This window comes from Taeniopygia guttata, chromosome 5, assembly GCF_048771995.1.
Source record: "Taeniopygia guttata chromosome 5, bTaeGut7.mat, whole genome shotgun sequence".
Lineage (NCBI taxonomy): Eukaryota > Metazoa > Chordata > Aves > Passeriformes > Estrildidae > Taeniopygia > Taeniopygia guttata.
Genome location: NC_133030.1, coordinates 14,165,451 through 14,185,479, shown reverse-complemented (window position 1 = coordinate 14,185,479; position 20,029 = coordinate 14,165,451). Strand labels below are relative to the sequence as shown.

Below are 20,029 nucleotides of genomic sequence, written 5' to 3'. Positions count from 1 at the left end.
TGAACTTACACTGACTAAATGCAGTAGGAAATTACTTTGAGAGAACTTACTTGTGCTTCATCTTGGACTTGTTGCTGTGCTGGACCTGGCTGCCTCACTATGTAGTTGATCTGACCAACTATGGTCTGTTGAACGTGTTGAGGTGGCTTGGCTTGGTTCAGCTGCAAGCTGGAGTGTCCCTGGGCCTGCAGGAGAAGCTCCAGATCCTTTTTCATCTCCTCCAGCTCCAACTGGTGGTGCATGATGTCCAGGCTCTGCTGGATGACTTGTTTGTGGGTGCTCTCATCATGCCCTGCTGGGGGGGATGCCAGGGGCAGCTGCTGCTGCTGCTGCTGCAGGGGTGGCTGCAGCACATGGTTGGATTTTATCTTCTGGACATGGCCCAGCTGCATTCCCACAGCTGATGTCTGCAGAGAAGCCTGTGGGTGGCTCGTGGGAACCTGCTGAGCCTCGTGGGTCACAGCAGCACAACCCTGCTGCAGCTGCTGGGGTGGGAAGGGCTTTGCCACCCTCCCGGACACGTTCTCCATCTCCGAGCGCGGCTGCTGCTCCAGCCCAACCTGCGGGAGCTTGGCGGGCTGGGGGACACCCCGTGGCTCTCTGTCCTGGGGCTGCAGGCCGTACTGCAGAGGGAAGTGCTGCTGATGAAGTGCAGGAGGCTGGTGGAAGCTCTTGTGGTGGCTCACGTCTTGGTAAGAAGGCTGGGCTTTGTTTGGGTGAGGAATGCTGAGGCAGTGGGAGCAGCACACGGGTGCAGAACACGGCATCGCAGGTGGGAACTGGTGTGGCTGGCTGCTCTCCAGCTGGGAGGCTGGGGAGTGGTGCCCATGGTACAGAGAGGGTTGTAACCCCTGAATATTTCCACAGAGTAGCACATCTGGGTGAGATATGTGTCCACCTTCCATTGTGAAACCTCCTGGAAAAAGAACAGCAAATTTACTCCCTCCTATGGTCTTGACAAATGCATACAATAAAAATTGTACACAAGGAAACGGCCATCATGCACATTTCAAATATAAAAGATATTCAAATATTGCATGCAAACAGTCTGCCAGCATCCATTCAAAACAAATTTTCCAATGTTCATCTAGTTATTTCAGTTTACACCAAACTCCCACTGATGTTAGTGGAACTCACAGTTGAATTACCCAGCAAACACTTTGAAAAATTGACCCTATTTTATCTTAACTGATGGATATGGCTTATACTTTCATTTTTACAGAAGTATGAGCTTATCTTCTCATCCACAAGCACGTGTACAAAAGACAGCTTCCAGGGGGCAAGATAAAAATAAAAGAGATTATTGCTATGTAGGTGAGACTACATATAGAAGAAATATGAGAAATAGAAGTGACTTATGAAATTATCTTGTCCATGCTTTTCATCAAGAGATTATTCCCTGCAACACTTTGATAGTGTTTTACCCCTTTTAGGTTTTAATACCTTAAAATGGGAAGAGAACTGCTCTTTTAGATCAGTGATCAGCCCACTGAGCTGAATTTACAGTAAAAACCCATTGCAGTTGGGAAATCTGTAGCTGCTGGGAAACCAATATAGCTAACACTGTAATTGTTGAACAGTGTCTTAAAACCATCTTTGTGCCTTTAAATTGCAAGTGTCTCAACAGTGCTCAGCTCATTTGGCCACTAAGAGAGAGAAAGCACCTGACACCTCAATGGTCTTTTGGTGAGTGGATATAAATGGAGAGAAAAACAGGAAAGTTCAGCCACACTCGTTTTTCTTCAGAACATAGCAAGAGTTTCAAAACTGGAGGTCAAAACAAAAAAGGAGGGCCCTTTAGGGGAGGTACTGTATTGGCTGCATCTGTCTAGCCTAGCTTTGGGCATTTGTCTACTATAATTTCTTACCCAAATTGGAGAGTTGCTTAGTCCAGTAGGAGGGATCCCAAGCAAACCTGATCTTCAGAGGAGGGCCCGTGTCTGTGTTACAGTTTGTCTCCAGCAAGCGCTGGATCTGAAACACAATCTGGTGACACATTAAAGGACAATTATTTTATTCACAATTCTAAGATGGTGAAAAATGTTTCATTTGATCAACATCAGAACCTTAAAACAGTTCTCACAATTACTGCACAACAAGCATTGCTCTTACCAGTTCCTTACTGAAGAGAAATGGGATGGTTTTTTTACTACACACGGCCCAGCTGATGAAGTTCTGGACATGTTCTACCTGTCTGCCTAAGACCACGACACCTTGCAGCTGCTGCTCCAGCCTCTGCTTCCTCTCACTGGTGATTTTCTGTAAATAACATGAATCAGTAGAAAAGAGTTGTCATTCTTTAGACACGCATAACAAATGCAATCATTGGCACTACATTATGCAGTATTTGCAGCAGTACTGTTCTTCAAAATCTCTTTAATCCACCCATCACAGAAAGGAAGCAAATCCAGCTCAGGAGATAAGTCTGAATTCAGGAAGAGCAATGACTTCTCCAGGAGCAAACAATCTGCATCATTCTGGCCTTAGTTTAATAGAATAACATAACCCAAAAAAGCTGTAGGTGTTGGATCAAATTTGCACCTGGGCCACTTACTTGTCTGGAAATTCTGATCAGTGGCTTTTCTCCTCAGCACATTTCAAAATAAAATATCATATATTTCAATTGGACATGCAAAAACTGAAGAGTCAAAACTCAAAAGTTCTGTTACAGAAATTAGACCAAAGAATCATTCCTGACACAGGGGATTAATTGTGCTGCTAATGGACTCCTACAAACTAAACATTAAAATCACAAGCTGGTTTGTTTTCTAAGTACTCAAAAGGTGCACACATAATCTCTGTAAATGCATTAGAAACCATGGTTAACTCATGATAAGGAAACATTTTGCCACTTCGCCCTGAATCCTTGCCAACCATTGATTCAACATCAAAGTCTGCAGAAAAAAAAAACCCCAAATATTAAAAAAATATAAGGAATGGGACAATAGCTCCCACAGTCTATATTCTTTCCACTGGCACAGGAATTAAATTTAATTTAGTTTGATTTCCCAAGGTATCAAATGAAACTAGCCTTACTTACTTCCAGTTGTTCAAGGAGGATATTTGTTCGTTTATCGATTTCATTCATCAGAACCATCTTGGCCATTTTTATTTGGTTTTCCACCTTTTTGTACAGATGTTTTACTTCAAGCAACCTATAGGTAAGAGGTACATATCCCTGATGTATCATTTATTCACTGCTCAGCAGTTATTTGCTACAAGAACTGATCTGTCTACTGACAGAACTGCAGTGAAAGTTGTATCATCATTTCCCAACAGTTCTCCCCCACTTCTCTGAACCCTGACCACCCCTCTCTGGATGTGACATGTTAATGCTGATGGATTCTCTCAAATTGGAGAGCTGCTTAGAACATGCCAAGAACAGCCTTTAGCTCTTTTTCAACAAATACATACATCCAAAACTTCCAGTTTATACTAGATTATAAGTAGTATAAATAGATTGGTACTCTTGCAATTGTTTTATTAATGCAGAAGATAAGTCCAACCACTACTAAATGCATAATCAGTAGCTGAAATCCAGTTCAAATAATTAAATATTTTCATTTTTTATATTCATCTTGATAAAATTACACCTTGTTTTGAGGTTTCTTGAAGAAATAAGGTATCATAAAAATTATCATAATTTGTAATATTGTCATGTTATAGCTCAGACACAGATTATACAAAGAAATCTCAACTCTGAAGTCAGCTGTCACATGCCTTACAATGAGTATGAATCCTGTATTTACAATGCCATGACTTGTCAGTACCACTTAAACATGAATTTGATATTTTTAATCTTCCTGTTTTTTCTACCCTCCAAGAAAAAAGAAATAGAAGCTGCATTTAATTCCATAAACCTACATTTAGTGAAAATATTATTTTTACAGATCACCTACTTCCATGGAAAAAAAAAGAAAGCATAGCAATTACCTGTCTTCAATCTGTTTAGCTGAAACCTGAATCCCATTTTTTTTCTCCTCCACCTTAGTTATGACATTCTCCAGGATAATTCTCTGATTTTGCAGAGCTTCCTCAAGATGCCTGAACCTGTGAAAGAAGGGGAAATTGTTGCACTGTGGTTTCCCAGTTCATGAGTGAACAGGTGAGAGCAGGGAGGGTTTCTGCCAGGGCAGTGAGACAACTGAGATGAGTTTGCTGTGGCTTTTAAATTCAGAGCAGCCTGGAGCATCAGCTGGCAAACACAGGTGAGAAGAGTGAAAACACAGATGAAAAGTGTTGAGTGTAGTGAGGCTGACTGGCAGCCCAGTACCTGTGCTCCTTGTGCTCGGACAGGAGGCAGCTGCAGCAGGTGAGGGTGTCGCACGTCTCACAAAAAACCTTCAGTGCCTCCTGGGGGTGTGCTGGACAGAACAAGCAAAACTCCCTTCCTTCATCTTCAGCTGCTGAGGAACGCAAAGCGAGGCTGTCACCCACAAGGAGAGCTCACAAAGAGAGTAACCAACCATTTTGTGTCAAGTCTCAATAACATTTTTTAAAGACACAAAACCAGGAATCATCTGATTATCTGATGTTGGGTTTGTTTGCATTTTTTCCTTACACATCCTACAAACTGAGGACACCAGGAGCAAACCATTAAAACAAACCATACTGTCCTCTAAACTCTTGTGAGTTTAAAGTATCATGATTTGGAGCACCTAGCTCAACTTTAAATGCCCTGGTCTAGTAAACTACTCGGCAAAACTACTGTAAAATGTAGAATAGCAAATATATTCAATAAACTTGCAGTCACAGCAGAAGCAAGGAAATAATTTGTTCTTAAAAAGTCACATGAGCAATTGTTTTCCAAATTTGTGTTTGTTGCAATGCAGTTCATAAACTTCAGCAGCTGGGGCTGATGTTAGGCCCTAAAAATCTGTTCTTTAAAGGATTTTCTAAAGACTAACGTGATAAAGAGTAAGAATGCACAGTGGGCATGCAAAGTGGAAGCGTTATTCCTGTACAATCTATTCTTGCCTTTTTTCTGAATGGTAGAATTGTTTCAAAAAGAAGGAACACGGTCAACAAAAGATGCCAGAAAAACACAAAGATAAACCATGGCAAAGCCAACCCTCCACCACCACAGAAAGGCTTGGTTGCTTCCTTACAGTACTCCAACAAAGACACTGTCCCATTAATCTTTACCAACACGTGAGAAATTAAACAAAACAAGCATTTTTAGATAACACATTGATTAAAAAATTATGTAAAGGCATTAATAATTTATACATCATTATCTGCTCATATGAAATAAGAAGAAATATTTCCATTTTCCCACACCAAACCTTTTATCTATACATTTTTTTAAAAACCAACCTGATGCAGAGACCATACTCTCATCCTGTAGAAAAATGAAGCCTTTTATAGATTCAGAAGTGATAACTATTGCAATTTCACAGACCCACAGAGTGCAGCAAGCTATACTGGCTCAGCCACTTCATTTTCAAATTGTAAATATCACAACAGAGAAGTAGAAAGGCTAAGAAAATCTCATGGCTAACAATGACAACACAAATATGGAGAAAATCCACGCCACTCTCTAAATAAACACGTGTCAAATTGCCCTTTTTTTAGATTGCTATCTACTCTAAATATTTCTGAGGAGCTTGATTTATTTCCTCCAGTTCAATTGACTTTCCTTGCACCTTCTTAACAACATGCAGGAAGATAATTTGTGACAGATTAGGCCAAGATTTTATAAAACAGCCTTATATTGCTTACATTGTTATGAATTATTTACTGAAGTGCCATACTTTATTCTTCAGGAAATTTTATTGGTCGATGTCATTATTGAATCAAATGCTAATAGATAGCATTAATAAAGGAGGAAATTAGATTAGATTTTTTTATGCCACTCCAATATTTTCTACTAGAATGGATCAAACTGAATTCACCTTGACAGCAAGTTTTTTTCTGATTATATTGCAAATATGCACTTGTGTATTAAAACCTGCAGCTGACAAGCAAATAACAAGGTAGTACAACCAATATATATCCAAGGAGGATGTCAAAGATCATCTCTTATGTGATCAGATTTTACATCTTAAAAGGGAAAAATTAAAAAGACCATAATAACTTTCTGACAGTTTATGGGCTGGAAAAGCCTTTCAAAGTGTTCAGTGTCTGCAGAGTATACAAGCTGTTTTTCTGTAAACTCAAGATCAAGTTTTCCATATTAAACTCAAAGTGATAATGAGATGTGGTCTTTAAGGTCCAATATAATGAAGTTACAATTCTATATAATGATTTCCCCCTTTTTCTCTCTCTGAAGGGTTCTTTAGACTTTGGGTGATTGCAGTCATCTCTGAGAATTCACTGGAGTTTTTTAATTCCATGTCAGATTTAAGAGACAAGTAGATTTCAAATGCAAACTAAGAATAAAATCAGTATTATCTAATTGCAACACAGACCCACAGCCTCTGCCACCAGTAATCCCCTGAATCAATTGACATATCAGTGAGAACTGCCACTGAGCCATGGTATTCTTGACCTACTTTTTACTCAGCTCAGAGCAACACTTTTCAGTTTTGAAATAAGTTTAATACTTAGAAATCAGGTACTAAACAAGTGCACAACCCTGTTTTTTTTTTTTTCTAGAAGCAAATACCTAACCACAACTACCCATTTTAGCTTCTTAAAAAGAACCTCCCTTGGTAAGCAGAGAAAGCTCAGCTGCCCTAAATTCTGATAATTCATCATTGGAGTTACCATTTTCTATAGCCTATATTTTCTTTATCTCAGGTGTATCTCTTGAATAATTAACAGAAAGTTTTAAATCTCTGCTCCTCTGATCAGTTAATGTCAATTTTGGAAAAGCAATCTTAGCTAATAGAATTCTGCCTCCACTTCCATAATTCTCAATGACTCAGACTCCTCTCAAGAAAAGCTCAAGAAATAGTTGATTAAAATTGCTAGAAGTAGGAAGGATTTAATGTTTTTGTGAGGGTTTTTTGCTACTTCATTTCTGACACAAGGTCTGGCCCTTAACACGGGAAATGGCAAAAGATAGAACAGTTTAAAAGTGCCAGACCTCTTAATAGTTTCAAGAACTTACAAAGCAAATGGCTGTTTTCAGAACACCCTACACCACGTAAATCTTTCCTGACTGACAGTGCTGTGGGTTTATTTCCAGAAGGGAAAAAAACAAACAACAGTCTGAGTTCTACTATATCCCAGTATTTGCTTTCTTTGAACTGTTCTGAAGGCAAATCTGTTGTAAATAGATAAAACATACATTAATAATAATAAAAATAATACAAAAGCACAAATTACATTCCAAATAATTTCTATATTAACTAGTCTATAGATGAACTACCAAGCTCCTTGTTCATGTTTTGTTCAGCACATGGAATTTAGTACTAAAGTAAAATTCTCTCATGTTTTTATGTGTCTGCATATTTTTATTTATATAGCACACAAGACCCACAGCTAAGCCACACATGATTTCTTACCAGTATTTATCAACAATATGAGGTGGTAATCTTTGCTAAAGTGACATGAAATTATAAACAGTTGGAGCCTCAAAACCACAGTCCTTATCTTGTCATCAACTCAAGAAGAAAAACATACTGTCCATCCAATCAGGACATTTGAGAGGAAACTGGGGGACTTCAGTTTATGTTATTCTTTAGAAAAGACACAAAAATATTTAAAATGTAATTTGTGATTTTTATTATTACCATTTTATGGACTTTTTTGTTTATACTCTATTTAGCAATTGCATATTTTATCTCAAGTGCCTCAAACTCTGCTTGATATGACCACCCAGTACTTAATAAAACTCCATCTATAGCAAGTCACTTCTTCTACAAGAAAAATCCTAAAGGAAATAAAAATAATCAGTGGGCTTTTTAAATTCCTTTTTCTGTCCATCTTCCTTATGAAGAAGAATAAGCACGCAGCACGAATTCTTATTTTTATCTAGAAATTTCTTATATAAGTTTAGGTTAGCATACTCTGCAGCAGATTTCTGACATAGAAGTAAAGGAAATAATGACTAATAATAGGAGAGAGTAATACTTTCTGTAGTATTGTATAGGGATGAGACATATTTGCCAGTGGGCTTAATTTGTGCTTGCTCAAGCATAAATTGAAAGGAACATCCTGTAGTGATCACACGACACACCTTGTCCATATGCACAGGAATTGCTTTGTCATGGTTTTCTCAGTGAAATTACCCAAACTGGGACAGAATTACTCAAAGGGCAAGGCCTGTTGCTGTTGTAGCCCTCCTGACCCATCACTCCATAGATGGGAAAGGAACGCAGAGAAGATCCCGTCTGTCAAACACAAATATCCAAACTTTTTTCCAATACAGTGGAATGCCAATTGTGGCAATGGCCCTAAAGTTGGAGAAAAATCACCTAATCTCTTGTTGACACATACATATCCTTCTGAGTCACACAGAACCTGCATCTGCTCCTTTTGCAGCTGAATAACTGATATGAGAAGAAAGGAAATATCCCCAGTACCTGTGCAGCCTTTCAGGGATAAAGACAGGAAGGGGTCTCCAGGCTCCCGGCCATGTCTGTGCTCCTCTGTGCATGAGCTGCACAACCACTTATTGCATCTCGTGCAGAGACTGTGAGCAGGTCTCTTCTCTTTGCACATGGAGCAGCTCTAAGAACAAAAAGTGCAATTACACACACACGACAAATCAGCTGTACAAACTGTTGTCCTTAACAGATTGTGATTCAGATTGGTGAGCTTAATAATTTTTGTCCTCAAACTAAAACAATTCAAGTTATTTTAAGAGTCTGCTTGTAACTGTGTAACATTGAGAAAAATACATAAAACATCCTAGTGGTGAGACAATCTGGAAAACAATGTGGGACACCCACACACTATTAATGAAAATCTTAGTTCCTATATTTAAAGATTTGACCAGAAATGAGTTCAGTTTATATCTTGATATCACATGTGGTGGAGCCTAAAAAAAACCTTTTATAACCAAAACGCAAGAATATTTAAAATGGGGAACAAAGATTGTTATATTTTAAAAAGTGACTAATTTAAAATGTACACACCTAGGTCCAGCTGAGGAAAAAATTAAGAAAACACAAGACATAGGAAGACCTGGAAACCTTAATTAAGTATTCTTTCCATTGATTCTATCTACAATGTAGGGAATGCCCTTTGCTATATAGGTCGTGCTGCCTGGTCATGTCACAAGAGGGAAATGAAGTGGGTATTTCAACATCTGGTATCCAGAAGGAACTCAAGAGTAATTTCAATTTTGCTACAATGATAATTCCTTTAAAAAGGATTTGCTCTAGGCAATAAAACACATTGTTTCAAAACTCACAATATTCATGTATTTGGCTCACCACAGTCACAAATAGATACTCATGGGCAGAGTGAGCACAGTGATGTAAATTTACCATTATCAAAGCATAAAAAAGCAAGGCTTTACCACCACTTCATTAAACTGAAGCATTTCCTTCACTATTACAATATATCTACTATAGCTAGGTACACACACATATATCCTCAATATTGCTTCTACTCAGAGCCACTCAAACAGGAATAGATGGCAAAAATCCCTTCCTACAGTGTCCTTTCTGCTGGGCATCAGCTGATCTTCAGTTCAGCTGTGAGCTGAAATATTTACATCCCAACTATTTGATGTGAAACGTGAAGAGAAGGATAAGGCAGCCTGTGCTCAGCTCAGAACCACTGATGCAAGTTCTGGTGAGTGTAAGGGAAAGGTTTCTCCTCATGGTAGTTCAGGAAATAAAGTCTGAAAAAAAGAACTATTGCAGTTCTTAGCCGGTGTCTCAGTTTTAAACCACGGCTTTAACACTTAGTGGAACATCCAGATCCACCTAAATTCTGTGACACAATTGAGTCAAGTTCCAATTCACTTCAGCACAGGAAGAAAAATTTTTGTTTTGCTAAAATGAATCTAAATTTTATAATTTCCTTCCACGGGTCTGGCATTTCACAACAGGTCTTTTATCAAACCATTACTGAAGGTTTCTAACAAACAGGTTGGGCAATTCTTGACAATAAGACAACAAAGCAAAGTTTTAAATGTGTTTAATTGTCTAGAGAGGGGATTGTTTGTGCAAGCCAATATGCTATTTTAGCCATTTGCTTATCACCAATGTTTTCCAAAGGGTACATACAAGAATTTAAACCAAAAAGCCTAATAAAACTTATATAACCAAAATGCAAGAATATTTAAATTGGGGAACAAAGATTGCTATATAAAAAGAAGTGACTAATCTAAAATGTACCCACCTAGGCCCAGCTTAGGAAAAAACTGAGGAATACTCTGCCTTCTCTGCCATAACCAAAAGTGCTGAAGCACATGTGTACCTGCAGCAGTTCAGGTGTCAGTCTGACTGGAATTTGTATTGACACTGCACTGTGTTAACATCACAGTTAAGCTGCAGAATGTTCCCAGAGTTGCATTATTTATGATGTGGAAATGGAGTTTTGGGCAAGAGATTCTGAATTGTGTATTTCTGAAACAGCTGCTGCTGGCATGTAGCACATTCTATCACTCATGCTCCACTCTCCCACACAGAGAGACACCTTGCTGCTTCCAAAGACTTTGTTACAAGCCTTGAGAGACTCCCATTTGAACACAGAAGGAAAATGAAGACAACGATGGCAGCTCAGATGTGTCTCGGCTGATCTGGTGCTCCTCCTATTGGTGTCACTGATGGCAAAACTGTGGCTTTAATTTGGAGTGTGGTGGTAGTGGTTAGAGATAGCAAGCAAGCAAAGCTACATGATTTGACTTAATAAAAAGGAAGCTGAAAGCTCTGAAGGTTCATAATTTGCTCTAGGGTACTCCTATGCTCTAGTGAGGAATCTGCATTACTGAGCTGCTCTTAGGACTCCTGAGGGATTACAGAAAAGAAAAACCTCCTTTTAAGGATAGCAATCTAATGCTTTTGAAGACATTAGATATTCTCATTTGATTTCCTTTTTGCACAAATTCTCATTGAAAAGTAAATGATGCAAGTCACAGTAATTAATAAGTCCCAGTATAATAAGTGCATTTTAAAAACTCAGCAGTATCTTCTGAATTTTCTTCCTCTCTTTGGTGAGTGCATGTGAATCCACCCCTTCTTGCTTTAGATCAACTTAGGCTGCACTCTGCAAGCAATGTACACCTGAAGATGTCAATAGAGTTTGCTTGCCTTAATTATTTTTTATGTCCCAGAACACTCTGTGGATTAGGTTACACATTCTTTACTTTTTAACAATACCCAACTTTCTCTGTTCGTCCTCTCCACCCAAACTAGTGGCAACTACACAGCTGTGAGAACAGTCCTGCCTGTTCACTGAGTATTTAACAGAAGTTAAATCCACCTATGTACAGTGCCAATTCAAGGCAAAAGTAGTAATCCAACACCTTCCTTTGAATCCATTCCCCAGTGGGAAACTGCAATATGATGTGACTTTTTTATCATTAAAGCAGACAATCAGAAAATTACAACTGCTCACATGACCTAATGGGTGATGTTGGTGTAACAATTTAGTCAAGACTCAGCTCCTGTGGCTGGCAGGTAGAGAGGGGGGACTTGTCCCCTCTACTCAGCCAGAGAGGCCACATCCAGAGAATTCTCCTCAGTTCTGGTCTCCATAACTCAAGAGAGACAAGGAGCCACTGGAGAGGGTCCAGCAGAGGCCACAAAGGGGATGAGGGGTCTGGAACATCTCTCCAATGAGGAGAGCCTGCAGGAGCTGGGCCTGGTTAGTTGAGAGAAGGCTGAGAGGGGATCTCATTAATGTTTATAAATATCTCAAAGGTGGGCTAAGAGGATGGTGTCAGACCTTTTTCAGTGGTGCCCAGTGACAGGATGAGGAGCAACGGCCATAAACACCAGAAGTTCCACCTCAAAATGAAGAACTTCTTCACGCTGAGGTTACAGAGCACTGGGAGGGCTGCCCAGGGAGGCCATGGATTCTCCATCTCTGGAGACATTCAAACCCACCTGAATGAGTTCCTGTGCCACTGCTCCTGTGACCCTGCCTTGGTGGGGAGTTGGACTGGATGACCTCTAATGATCCCTTCTAATCCTAACAATTCCACAATTGTTTACCTTGAGTTGAGAGCTAAAAGAGGACAATGAGGAATCCAAGACATTCAGTACCTTCCTAATATGTTGATTGTCACAGATACATTAGTATCAATACTTTTAATGGACTATTTAAAATACAGAGAGTAAAACTCATTCTTAACTAAAGTTTTAAAATTACTATTAAGGCAGTATGTCCATCTCTGGTAATGTAGTAGTTACAGTGCTGCATAAGCAAACTGTAAGAGAATCTTTGTTGTTCAAAACAAAATTTGTTGTGTTTTCAGTGCTCATCTGGCAGTGTTTCAACAAACCACAACTTAGTGGCTTTCACTTACCTTTGCCATAGCTGAATCACCAATGGGAAAGTCCTTGAGGAAGAAATTCTCAACTACATCCCTTGCAAAGCAGGTCTGTTTGCACACAGGGCAGGAAAGGATATCTGAATTAAAAAAAAAAAAAACAAAAAAACAAACAAACAAAAAAAAAAAAAAAAACAAAAAAAAAAAAAAAAACAAAAAAAACAAACCAGAAATAAAGCAATGCACACCAGAGGCATGAGAACCAGGAAATTATATAAACCACCACACTTCGCTGTTGTGGCTTTTTTGGATCACGGGGGCAGTTCCAGGAAACTAAGGCATTCTTCAAGCCCTAAGTGGCTAGACCTGGTTCAATATATAGAAAAGAAAAAGCAACAAAATTCCTAGAAAACCACCATATTTCAGTTGACTAATTCCCATGTTTATTGATGATATCTGCATGTCCAAATTCTCACCTGGCTTGGAGATGATTAAAACTGAGCTGCTCTTTAAACTGCACCCCCTTGTTACAAATCTACTTGTGCTTTCTGAGATTTTCTGTGGCTCTAGAGCAGCTTTATCCCACCAGAGGTGTACCCAAGCATAAAACACAAACTCCTTAATACCAGTTTTACAGTGAAGGATGTAATCCAGGTGAAGTGACAGGGGAGTAGTGCTCTGTTGGCAGAAGCAACAAGTCAGAAAAAAGATAAAAGATAAAAAAAGTTTCATAAGGAAAATTATTATAGTAAATCCAGAGGTGGCAAAACATGAGCTCCCCTAAAGCAAAGCAAAGTGAGCAGCTGAACCTGGCTCCACCCTCATTAATAACTGAGCACAGCTGGGTAATCTCAGTGTCTGCCTGGGCTGAGAACCAAGAGCTCAAGGAGGTGTCCATGACTGTGTATCTGCATTTTTGCACCTCCGATTTTCATCTCTTGACTTCTTGACCTAGGAGCTCCATTATATTTGGCTGTTTTGGGGTTTGATTTTGATTTGGGGTTTTTTGGAAAAGGACACTGCACTTTTCTGGCCACATTCCTGCAAACTACTGTAGATGTGAAAACAGTCCTTTAGAGAGGGTGGTGGTGTGTCAGTCTATTTCATCTTATCAAGGTGTATCTTTCTTTTAATCCAAGTTTTTTACAATCTCTTAAAAACAGAATTCCCATGCTATGCTCACCTTGCCAAGTCATCTATTTATGATCACTAACAACAGTATTTTCAATTACTAAATGGTTTAAACTCACCTAAAGGTTTTAAAGCAAGATCAATGACAACATTCTACTGTTCAATGTGCTTTTTTTCCTTAACTCAAAATTGTTTGTGCACTGTAAGTTAATTAAACCTCAAATTGTCTATTACTCTTCACATTACACCATTATCAGAGCCTCTCCTGTTTTCCAGGTGCTTGGTATTACCTGTCCCTTGGGAATGGCTCCTGCAGTCCCTGCCCAGGGCCAGGATGCACATTCTGAATGTCCTCAGCTTCAGAGCTAGGCTTCTGCAACTTTAACAGCAGCATTTTACATTGACAGGGACACACAGACCCCAAAACATTCCCACACTTCCACTTCTGACAAAAACACTACTCAGATGTCTGAACACATTCACTTCATTCACAAATGCTTTGAGGAAACTCTGAGCTCTGGAACATCTTTTAAGAGTATCCCTTACTAAGAACCACTTCCATGAGGTTTAGATCTTTTTCAGCCCAAATCTTATATAAAATCAAAAGCGTAATTGCTTTCTATTTTTCAAGGTTGCATTTACAACAGGACTGTGATTTGGGGACCCAAGTAGCAGACCACAATCTACCCAAACTATTCATTTTCCTGTGCACTTCACACAGCCCTGAGAGGTCACGCAGACATGAGAAGGAACAGGCTGGGCCCACAGGCGACTGTGCTGCTCAGCCACAAGCCACGCCAGGGGAAAGGGCAACACAAGCAATTTCCAGCGCTCTGCTCATCAGGCATGCAAACTGAGCCTTGTTTAGGGGTGTTTGCTGGCAGGTATTACAAAGGTGCTAAAAAACTATCAGAAAAAGACAATGGCAGAAAGCTGAAAAAGTCTTTTAAACAGTTCCTCTACTTCCTATAAAGACTGAAGCTGCAAAAGTATGTGAATTACCTACAGTTTTTGTAGCTAATCCCATTTTCACACGTTACACCCTAGCACAACACAATTCTCTTAGACTGGTGGCACTGAAGCCTCTCCATGCTTTCCCAAACTACAGAGTATGATGAGACTTTTAGGTGCCTGCTAGCAGCTGTGTTCTCTGGAGACATGCAAAAGCAGGAGGAGGCCGGGCAAGCTGTGTTCCACTGACAATGCCTCCTACTCCTTGTAAATGATGCTTACTACAAGCACTGGTGAACTGCAGCTCTAATTCCTGGGAGCTGAAACACTCCTCAAGCTTCCCTGCCAGCCCTGTAGGAATGGCACAGCTGGAACAGCAGCAGGAAGAAAAAGACAGACACATTCTGATTGATAAACCAGGAAGCAAGGTACCTGCTCTGCAGGCAGCTTCTCAAATAAGTCTCAGGGGATGTGCTCCAATTCTCAGAGCAGTCAGGAGGAAAGCAGCTCCTGACTTCACAGAGCCACCTGGAGCCCCTGGGGATTGGAACCAGTTTCTTCCTCCCATAACAGCATTGCCAGCTCTTGATCTGGCTAACAGTGAGAGAAAACCTCCACGCTGAGGCTACAGAATACCCTGCTAATGGGCCAAAAGGGGAATAGCAAACAAGTGATTTTCTGAAGTAAGAAAGGCACGACTCTCTCAGTTACTCTCATCCACTGCCACATAGGTGAGCGTGCACAAAACATGTCTGGGTACAGCTGCTGGCTGGGAAACAAAGGCATGGGGCTTTGTCCCAGCAAGGACAGCTTCTACCAGCACAGTACACAAGGTAATAAAGGTTACTATTGAAGTTACTATTCGTTGCAGTAAAGTGGAAAAATTGGAAGAAAAAGGCCTCAAAAAATCAGGCCTGCCCTGTTAGCCCGTCCTTTCTTCTAAGTCAAGCTAGCACTTTGCAAGTTCCCATGTGAAAGCAATCCTGGTGTGAGCAGATCAGCATAGCAATCTATTCCTGGGCAAAAAACAACTAGCACCTGTATAAACTGTTTTTACACTGTTAGATAGAAAAAGGAAAACTATCTCTCATAAACAACCTTTCCTGCACATACACACTGGGGGTTTGAGTGACCAGTCAATAAAGGATAACAATTTGTTACTGGCCAATAAAGTAATTGGTAAGAAAGCTACTGACCAATTGGAGTCACACACAAGGTCTGTAAAACTGTATAAAAACCAGTTACCTAAACAAAGAATGGGCTTTTTCCACTCTAAATGGAGTCTGCGTGGTTTAGTCCCATAATTATTTAATTATATTCCAACACATCATATTCTGTTAGTGCAGAGTGTTAAATCAAATTAAACCAATTGAATGATACCTCATGGAATGCTTATGGCCTCAGGCATGTTCATGTGAGCTTTAAATTCTGCTAATTTGTTACAAACCAGTGAAGAATAGAATACAGCATAATTAGAATGCATTTAGTTTGATAATGAGCGAGTCAGTCTTTATAGTGTTTTTAAATTTTAAAAAAAACTTTAATAAAGAAAGAAAACTTCAATAACCTTCATGCTTAGAAAACATAAATCATGCATGGATTTCAGTTCTGCACAAAAGCCTCCCTTATATATTTGCCGAGAAACACAATCAACAGTTTGAAGGTTAATGACATTACTGCTGATTAACATTAAGGGACATCTAAAAGTGATGCCCTGGATGGCATAGTACAGTTTTCTCCCAGGTTTTAGATCCAAGTTATGCTACTCAAATCAGTGCTGTTCCACTGTTCCAGAGATAGTCAATTGCAAGAAGCAAGTTGCACAGGTCAGAGCTTTGTTTTAGACCACCAAGTACAGCTTTGCTTGAGTAAATGTCAGAGTGTGTCTCAAATATACAGGTCACTGTAAATTATAATGATTTCAAATCTAAAACTCCCTTGAGATTAACAGAAGGCATGCAGAACCATCAGCTTAATTTAGGAAAAAAAATTAAATTTTTTAAAAAGAGTAGTTAAGAGGAAAAATAATGGGGACACCACAGCAATAGAGTATTGGAAGTCATTTCCTACTCACAGGTGGGCTAATGAAAGCCACCTAATACTGAATCCTATAGCTAAAACTTTAATAAAAGCACAGGAGACAAATTTGCATCTTGCTAAAAGAGGGACTGCCTGAGCGTGGTGGCTTTGGAGATCACACTTGTTCAGCTAATTGAGTTTATTTGATACCTTTTCCATTTAATAAAAACCTGTGCTCTATGGAAATGCCCAATCTTTTTCCATATGAATTCCCCAAAGAATCAAAAGTTAACTTGGTATAATAAATATAATACAAAATGAACTGTGGAGCAATTAACCTGAAATTAAGCAAGTAATTACATCCACATTAACAAACATCAACACAGCGTGCTCGTGCTCAGAGTGCAAACCACCAGTAAGGAATATTTTCCTGGAAACCCCTTACCTGTGCTCTGGATAAAGAGCCAGAGAGCCACCCACAGAGTCACCTGGTTTTGGGGACAGCTGGGTGGTAGGAAGTGCACACACAGGAATTTCCTGGGATCAGGCAGGGCTGTGGTGCACACTGAAGTCACTGCACCTCACTCCCCCTTCTTTGGCTGGGAATTCTGGCAAACCAGCAGGGAAGAAAGGTGCACTGAGTCACTATAAGGTGCAGAGGTATTTTCTCCTCTTGCCTTCTTTCTTGCCCTTTCCTCTAGGATTCATTCAGGCCTCTGAAAGCTTGCCTTGGTTGCATTTTTCCCAAATAAAAATCCCACAGTTGAAATGAACAGCAGTGTCCTACTTCCCTTCTTGCCTGGGTCTTCACTCAAGCCTCAGACTGGAGCAGGAGAGAGAGGAGCTGTTCCAAACCCAGGCAGCAGCAGGTCTCAGTGCCATTCCCTCCCACTGTGCTTTTTGCAGACCATAACCTAAATATTTTTCTTGCCTTCCTACCTTACCACTGCCTCCAAACAGCATTGTTAATCTGTTTTAAGCACCTGCACTTTGCAGACAGCTCATTTAAATATATCATGATTAGAGCACTGTGGGTGAAGGGAAGAGTAGTCAGAAGCCCTGGAGACTCACTGTTTGTACGTATGAGAATGATGCAATTTCTGGATCTAAACAGCAACTCAGCAAGGAATTACAGGACTCCAACAACAGTTTACATGTTAGGAGATCAGGTACAATTATGGCGCCTAAAGGGAGGCCAGCATTGATATCAAAACCTCTAGAAGTAACAAAAAGCTGACAGAGATGTTGACACATTCTACTTTTGCATAGAAATTAAACTGGTAGGAAGGAGGTAGGAACATTTGCATAAATAATCTTTTAGAAGTTCAGTGCCTCCTGCTGTTTAGCACTTGAAATTTTTATTGATGACAGCCTATTTCACTGCTAAAGAGATGACCATCAATTTAGAAAATCTAGCAAGGATCCTATTACTGGACTTAAGCCCTGCTTCATTGTGGTACACAGAATAAATCCCTACTTCTGAATTATATGCAGGTTGAACAACATATAAGATATTCTCAGTGTATTTGAGCTATCAGCTACTGAAGAATCTCTGGAGACCACACTGTGCTGAAGAGACTCCTACAAAGTGTCAGCACATGGGCGATGTGGAGGAACAGCCCTACATCTGAACTCTTCTTTCACCCCCATCCCCAGCAGCCCTGTGCACCTGAACATCACCACAGAAGGCACCAGAAAGAGCTGTGTAACTCTGAGTGTGGCTGTGCTCATGTGCAGGCACCTCTGAGCCCTGGAAAGCTTAAGCAGCAGATGTTTACCTGGCTGAATTAGTTTGCAGCCCTTTTTCAGCAGCCACCACCTTTATTTCCACTCTCACATTCCCATCAGCCAGAGTAAGTTGACAGAGGGTTGGGGAAAAAAGGAATTTCAGAGGCAGTGGATCCATTAGTCAGACACAGATGCCCAGTCTGGACACTCCAACTCCACACCTGGGATATCCAAAATCAGCTTTCAGGAAAAGAATAAGGTTCTGCCTGATCCTGTTCAAGCCCCAGCTCCCCACAGGTTGGATCTCTCACATCCCACAGCACTTTGTGAATGGAAGCTGCCACAATGCATTGGACCCTGCAATAATAGCACTTAGGGTGTCTCTTTGGAAAAGTACAAATAAAGAAAGAAGTAGAATTTCAGAGTGGTTTCAAGGTTTTTACTCCACCTATACTGCAGCAATATAATTTCTAAGTGATAGAGCTATGGATCATTTATAGAAATCATCTCTGAATCACCTCTGCCAACTATAACCTCTCCACCACCCCTGGACACCAAGTACATGAAAAGTCACAGCTCACAGCTTTGATACAAGCTCTTCCAGTCTGGTTAGATTTAAATAGAAGGAACCTTCAAGCTGACTGCCTCAGAAATAAATCAATGCAGATAATTTACTTATTATTATCATGAGATTCGATTAGCATAAAGGAACAAACAGTGGAGCTACAACAGACACCACATTTGTACTTGCTGTCCACATGTTGCACCTATTCCTCTGCTCTTTTTCCTCCAACAACAATCAGAATAATTATTCTCAGAGAGCATTAACTACAGCTCAAGCTGCAAGCATAATTTACATTTCCTTGGAGACCCAATTATAGGTTATAGGAAACAGCTCTGAAGACAACTTCCCACTCTACAGTTTCATATTTATTTAACTAAACCCCTCATTGTTTCACTTGCCTTTTGGGTCTGGCAGCCAAACAGCACAGTGCAAAGGGCTGACTAACTTTAAACCCAATTTAAGTTGACTAAATATATACATTATGAACAGTTTCTCTCTTCAGAGTAATCTTTCTACTCCCCTTTTATAAGGTAAAACATGCACTTGGTTCTAAGTGCCTCTAATTAGAGCTAAAGGGTGTTCTCCTTCAGAATTAATAGATCATTGCATTGCATCACTTGCCTTAAATGAGAACAACAGAAAAAGACTATTGAGTATCCTGGAGATACCACAGCTCTACCAAAGCAGCTAAAGTGTCTCACTGTGAGCTAAACTGTGGTTTGCAGAACTCTGTAAGCCATCTGTAGATGGTTTTTTGTTTGGTCTGTTTATTTTTTATTATTTAAATACAAGCTAAGGCACAGTGTGTCGACACCTGGAGGCTCCTGAAAGCAGCTCCACACTTCCTGTGCCAAAACTTCATACTGAAAATGAGCCTAGAGCCAAAGCAGTCCTAGAGCTCAATCCTTCTGAAATAAACCTCCCTGAAGATCTCTCTAACCAACAGCTTGCTGACTTTCGGGTCTGCCTCACTAACAAGTGATCACAATTAAGGGTCCACAGTTATATACATATAGCTCCTACCATACAAGCTAAATAAAACTGTTTCCTTTCAGCAGGAAATAATAAAATGCATCAAGTGGACATCTGTCAATACTTGAAGCCACATTTCCTTTCTTTAAAACCTCTCTGGTTTCCTCTTGGTTTTACCCAATCTAATACATGACCCTATTACATTTACTGGCATTAAGTGAACACAGCACAAGCACAGGCAGTTTTTGAGTTATGCAGAGAATATGGGTAGAAATTATGCAGCCATTTTTCAGGATTTTTGTTATCCAACTTTGAGAAGTACAAAG

General features: G+C 39.9%; 1 protein-coding gene across 5 annotated transcripts in view; it reads right to left on the bottom strand.

The window, feature by feature from the left end:
- The window catches only part of TRIM66 (tripartite motif containing 66), a 47,085-nt gene that overhangs the window by 23,326 nt on the left and 3,730 nt on the right, over nucleotides 1–20,029 (bottom strand). For 4 of the 5 annotated variants that reach the window (XM_072929627.1, XM_072929626.1, XM_072929628.1 and 1 more), the window contains 8 exons: nucleotides 12,374–12,477; nucleotides 8,472–8,619; nucleotides 4,274–4,406; nucleotides 3,934–4,050; nucleotides 3,041–3,155; nucleotides 2,113–2,259; nucleotides 1,869–1,986; nucleotides 51–916 (listed from right to left, as the gene is read on the bottom strand). In XM_072929627.1, coding sequence (XP_072785728.1) covers nucleotides 51–916; nucleotides 1,869–1,986; nucleotides 2,113–2,259; nucleotides 3,041–3,155; nucleotides 3,934–4,050; nucleotides 4,274–4,406; nucleotides 8,472–8,619; nucleotides 12,374–12,477 — 1,748 coding nt within the window. The remainder of the gene's footprint in view (nucleotides 1–50; nucleotides 917–1,868; nucleotides 1,987–2,112; nucleotides 2,260–3,040; nucleotides 3,156–3,933; nucleotides 4,051–4,273; nucleotides 4,407–8,471; nucleotides 8,620–12,373; nucleotides 12,478–20,029) is intronic. The other variant, XM_041716498.2, reaches the window with a different exon arrangement.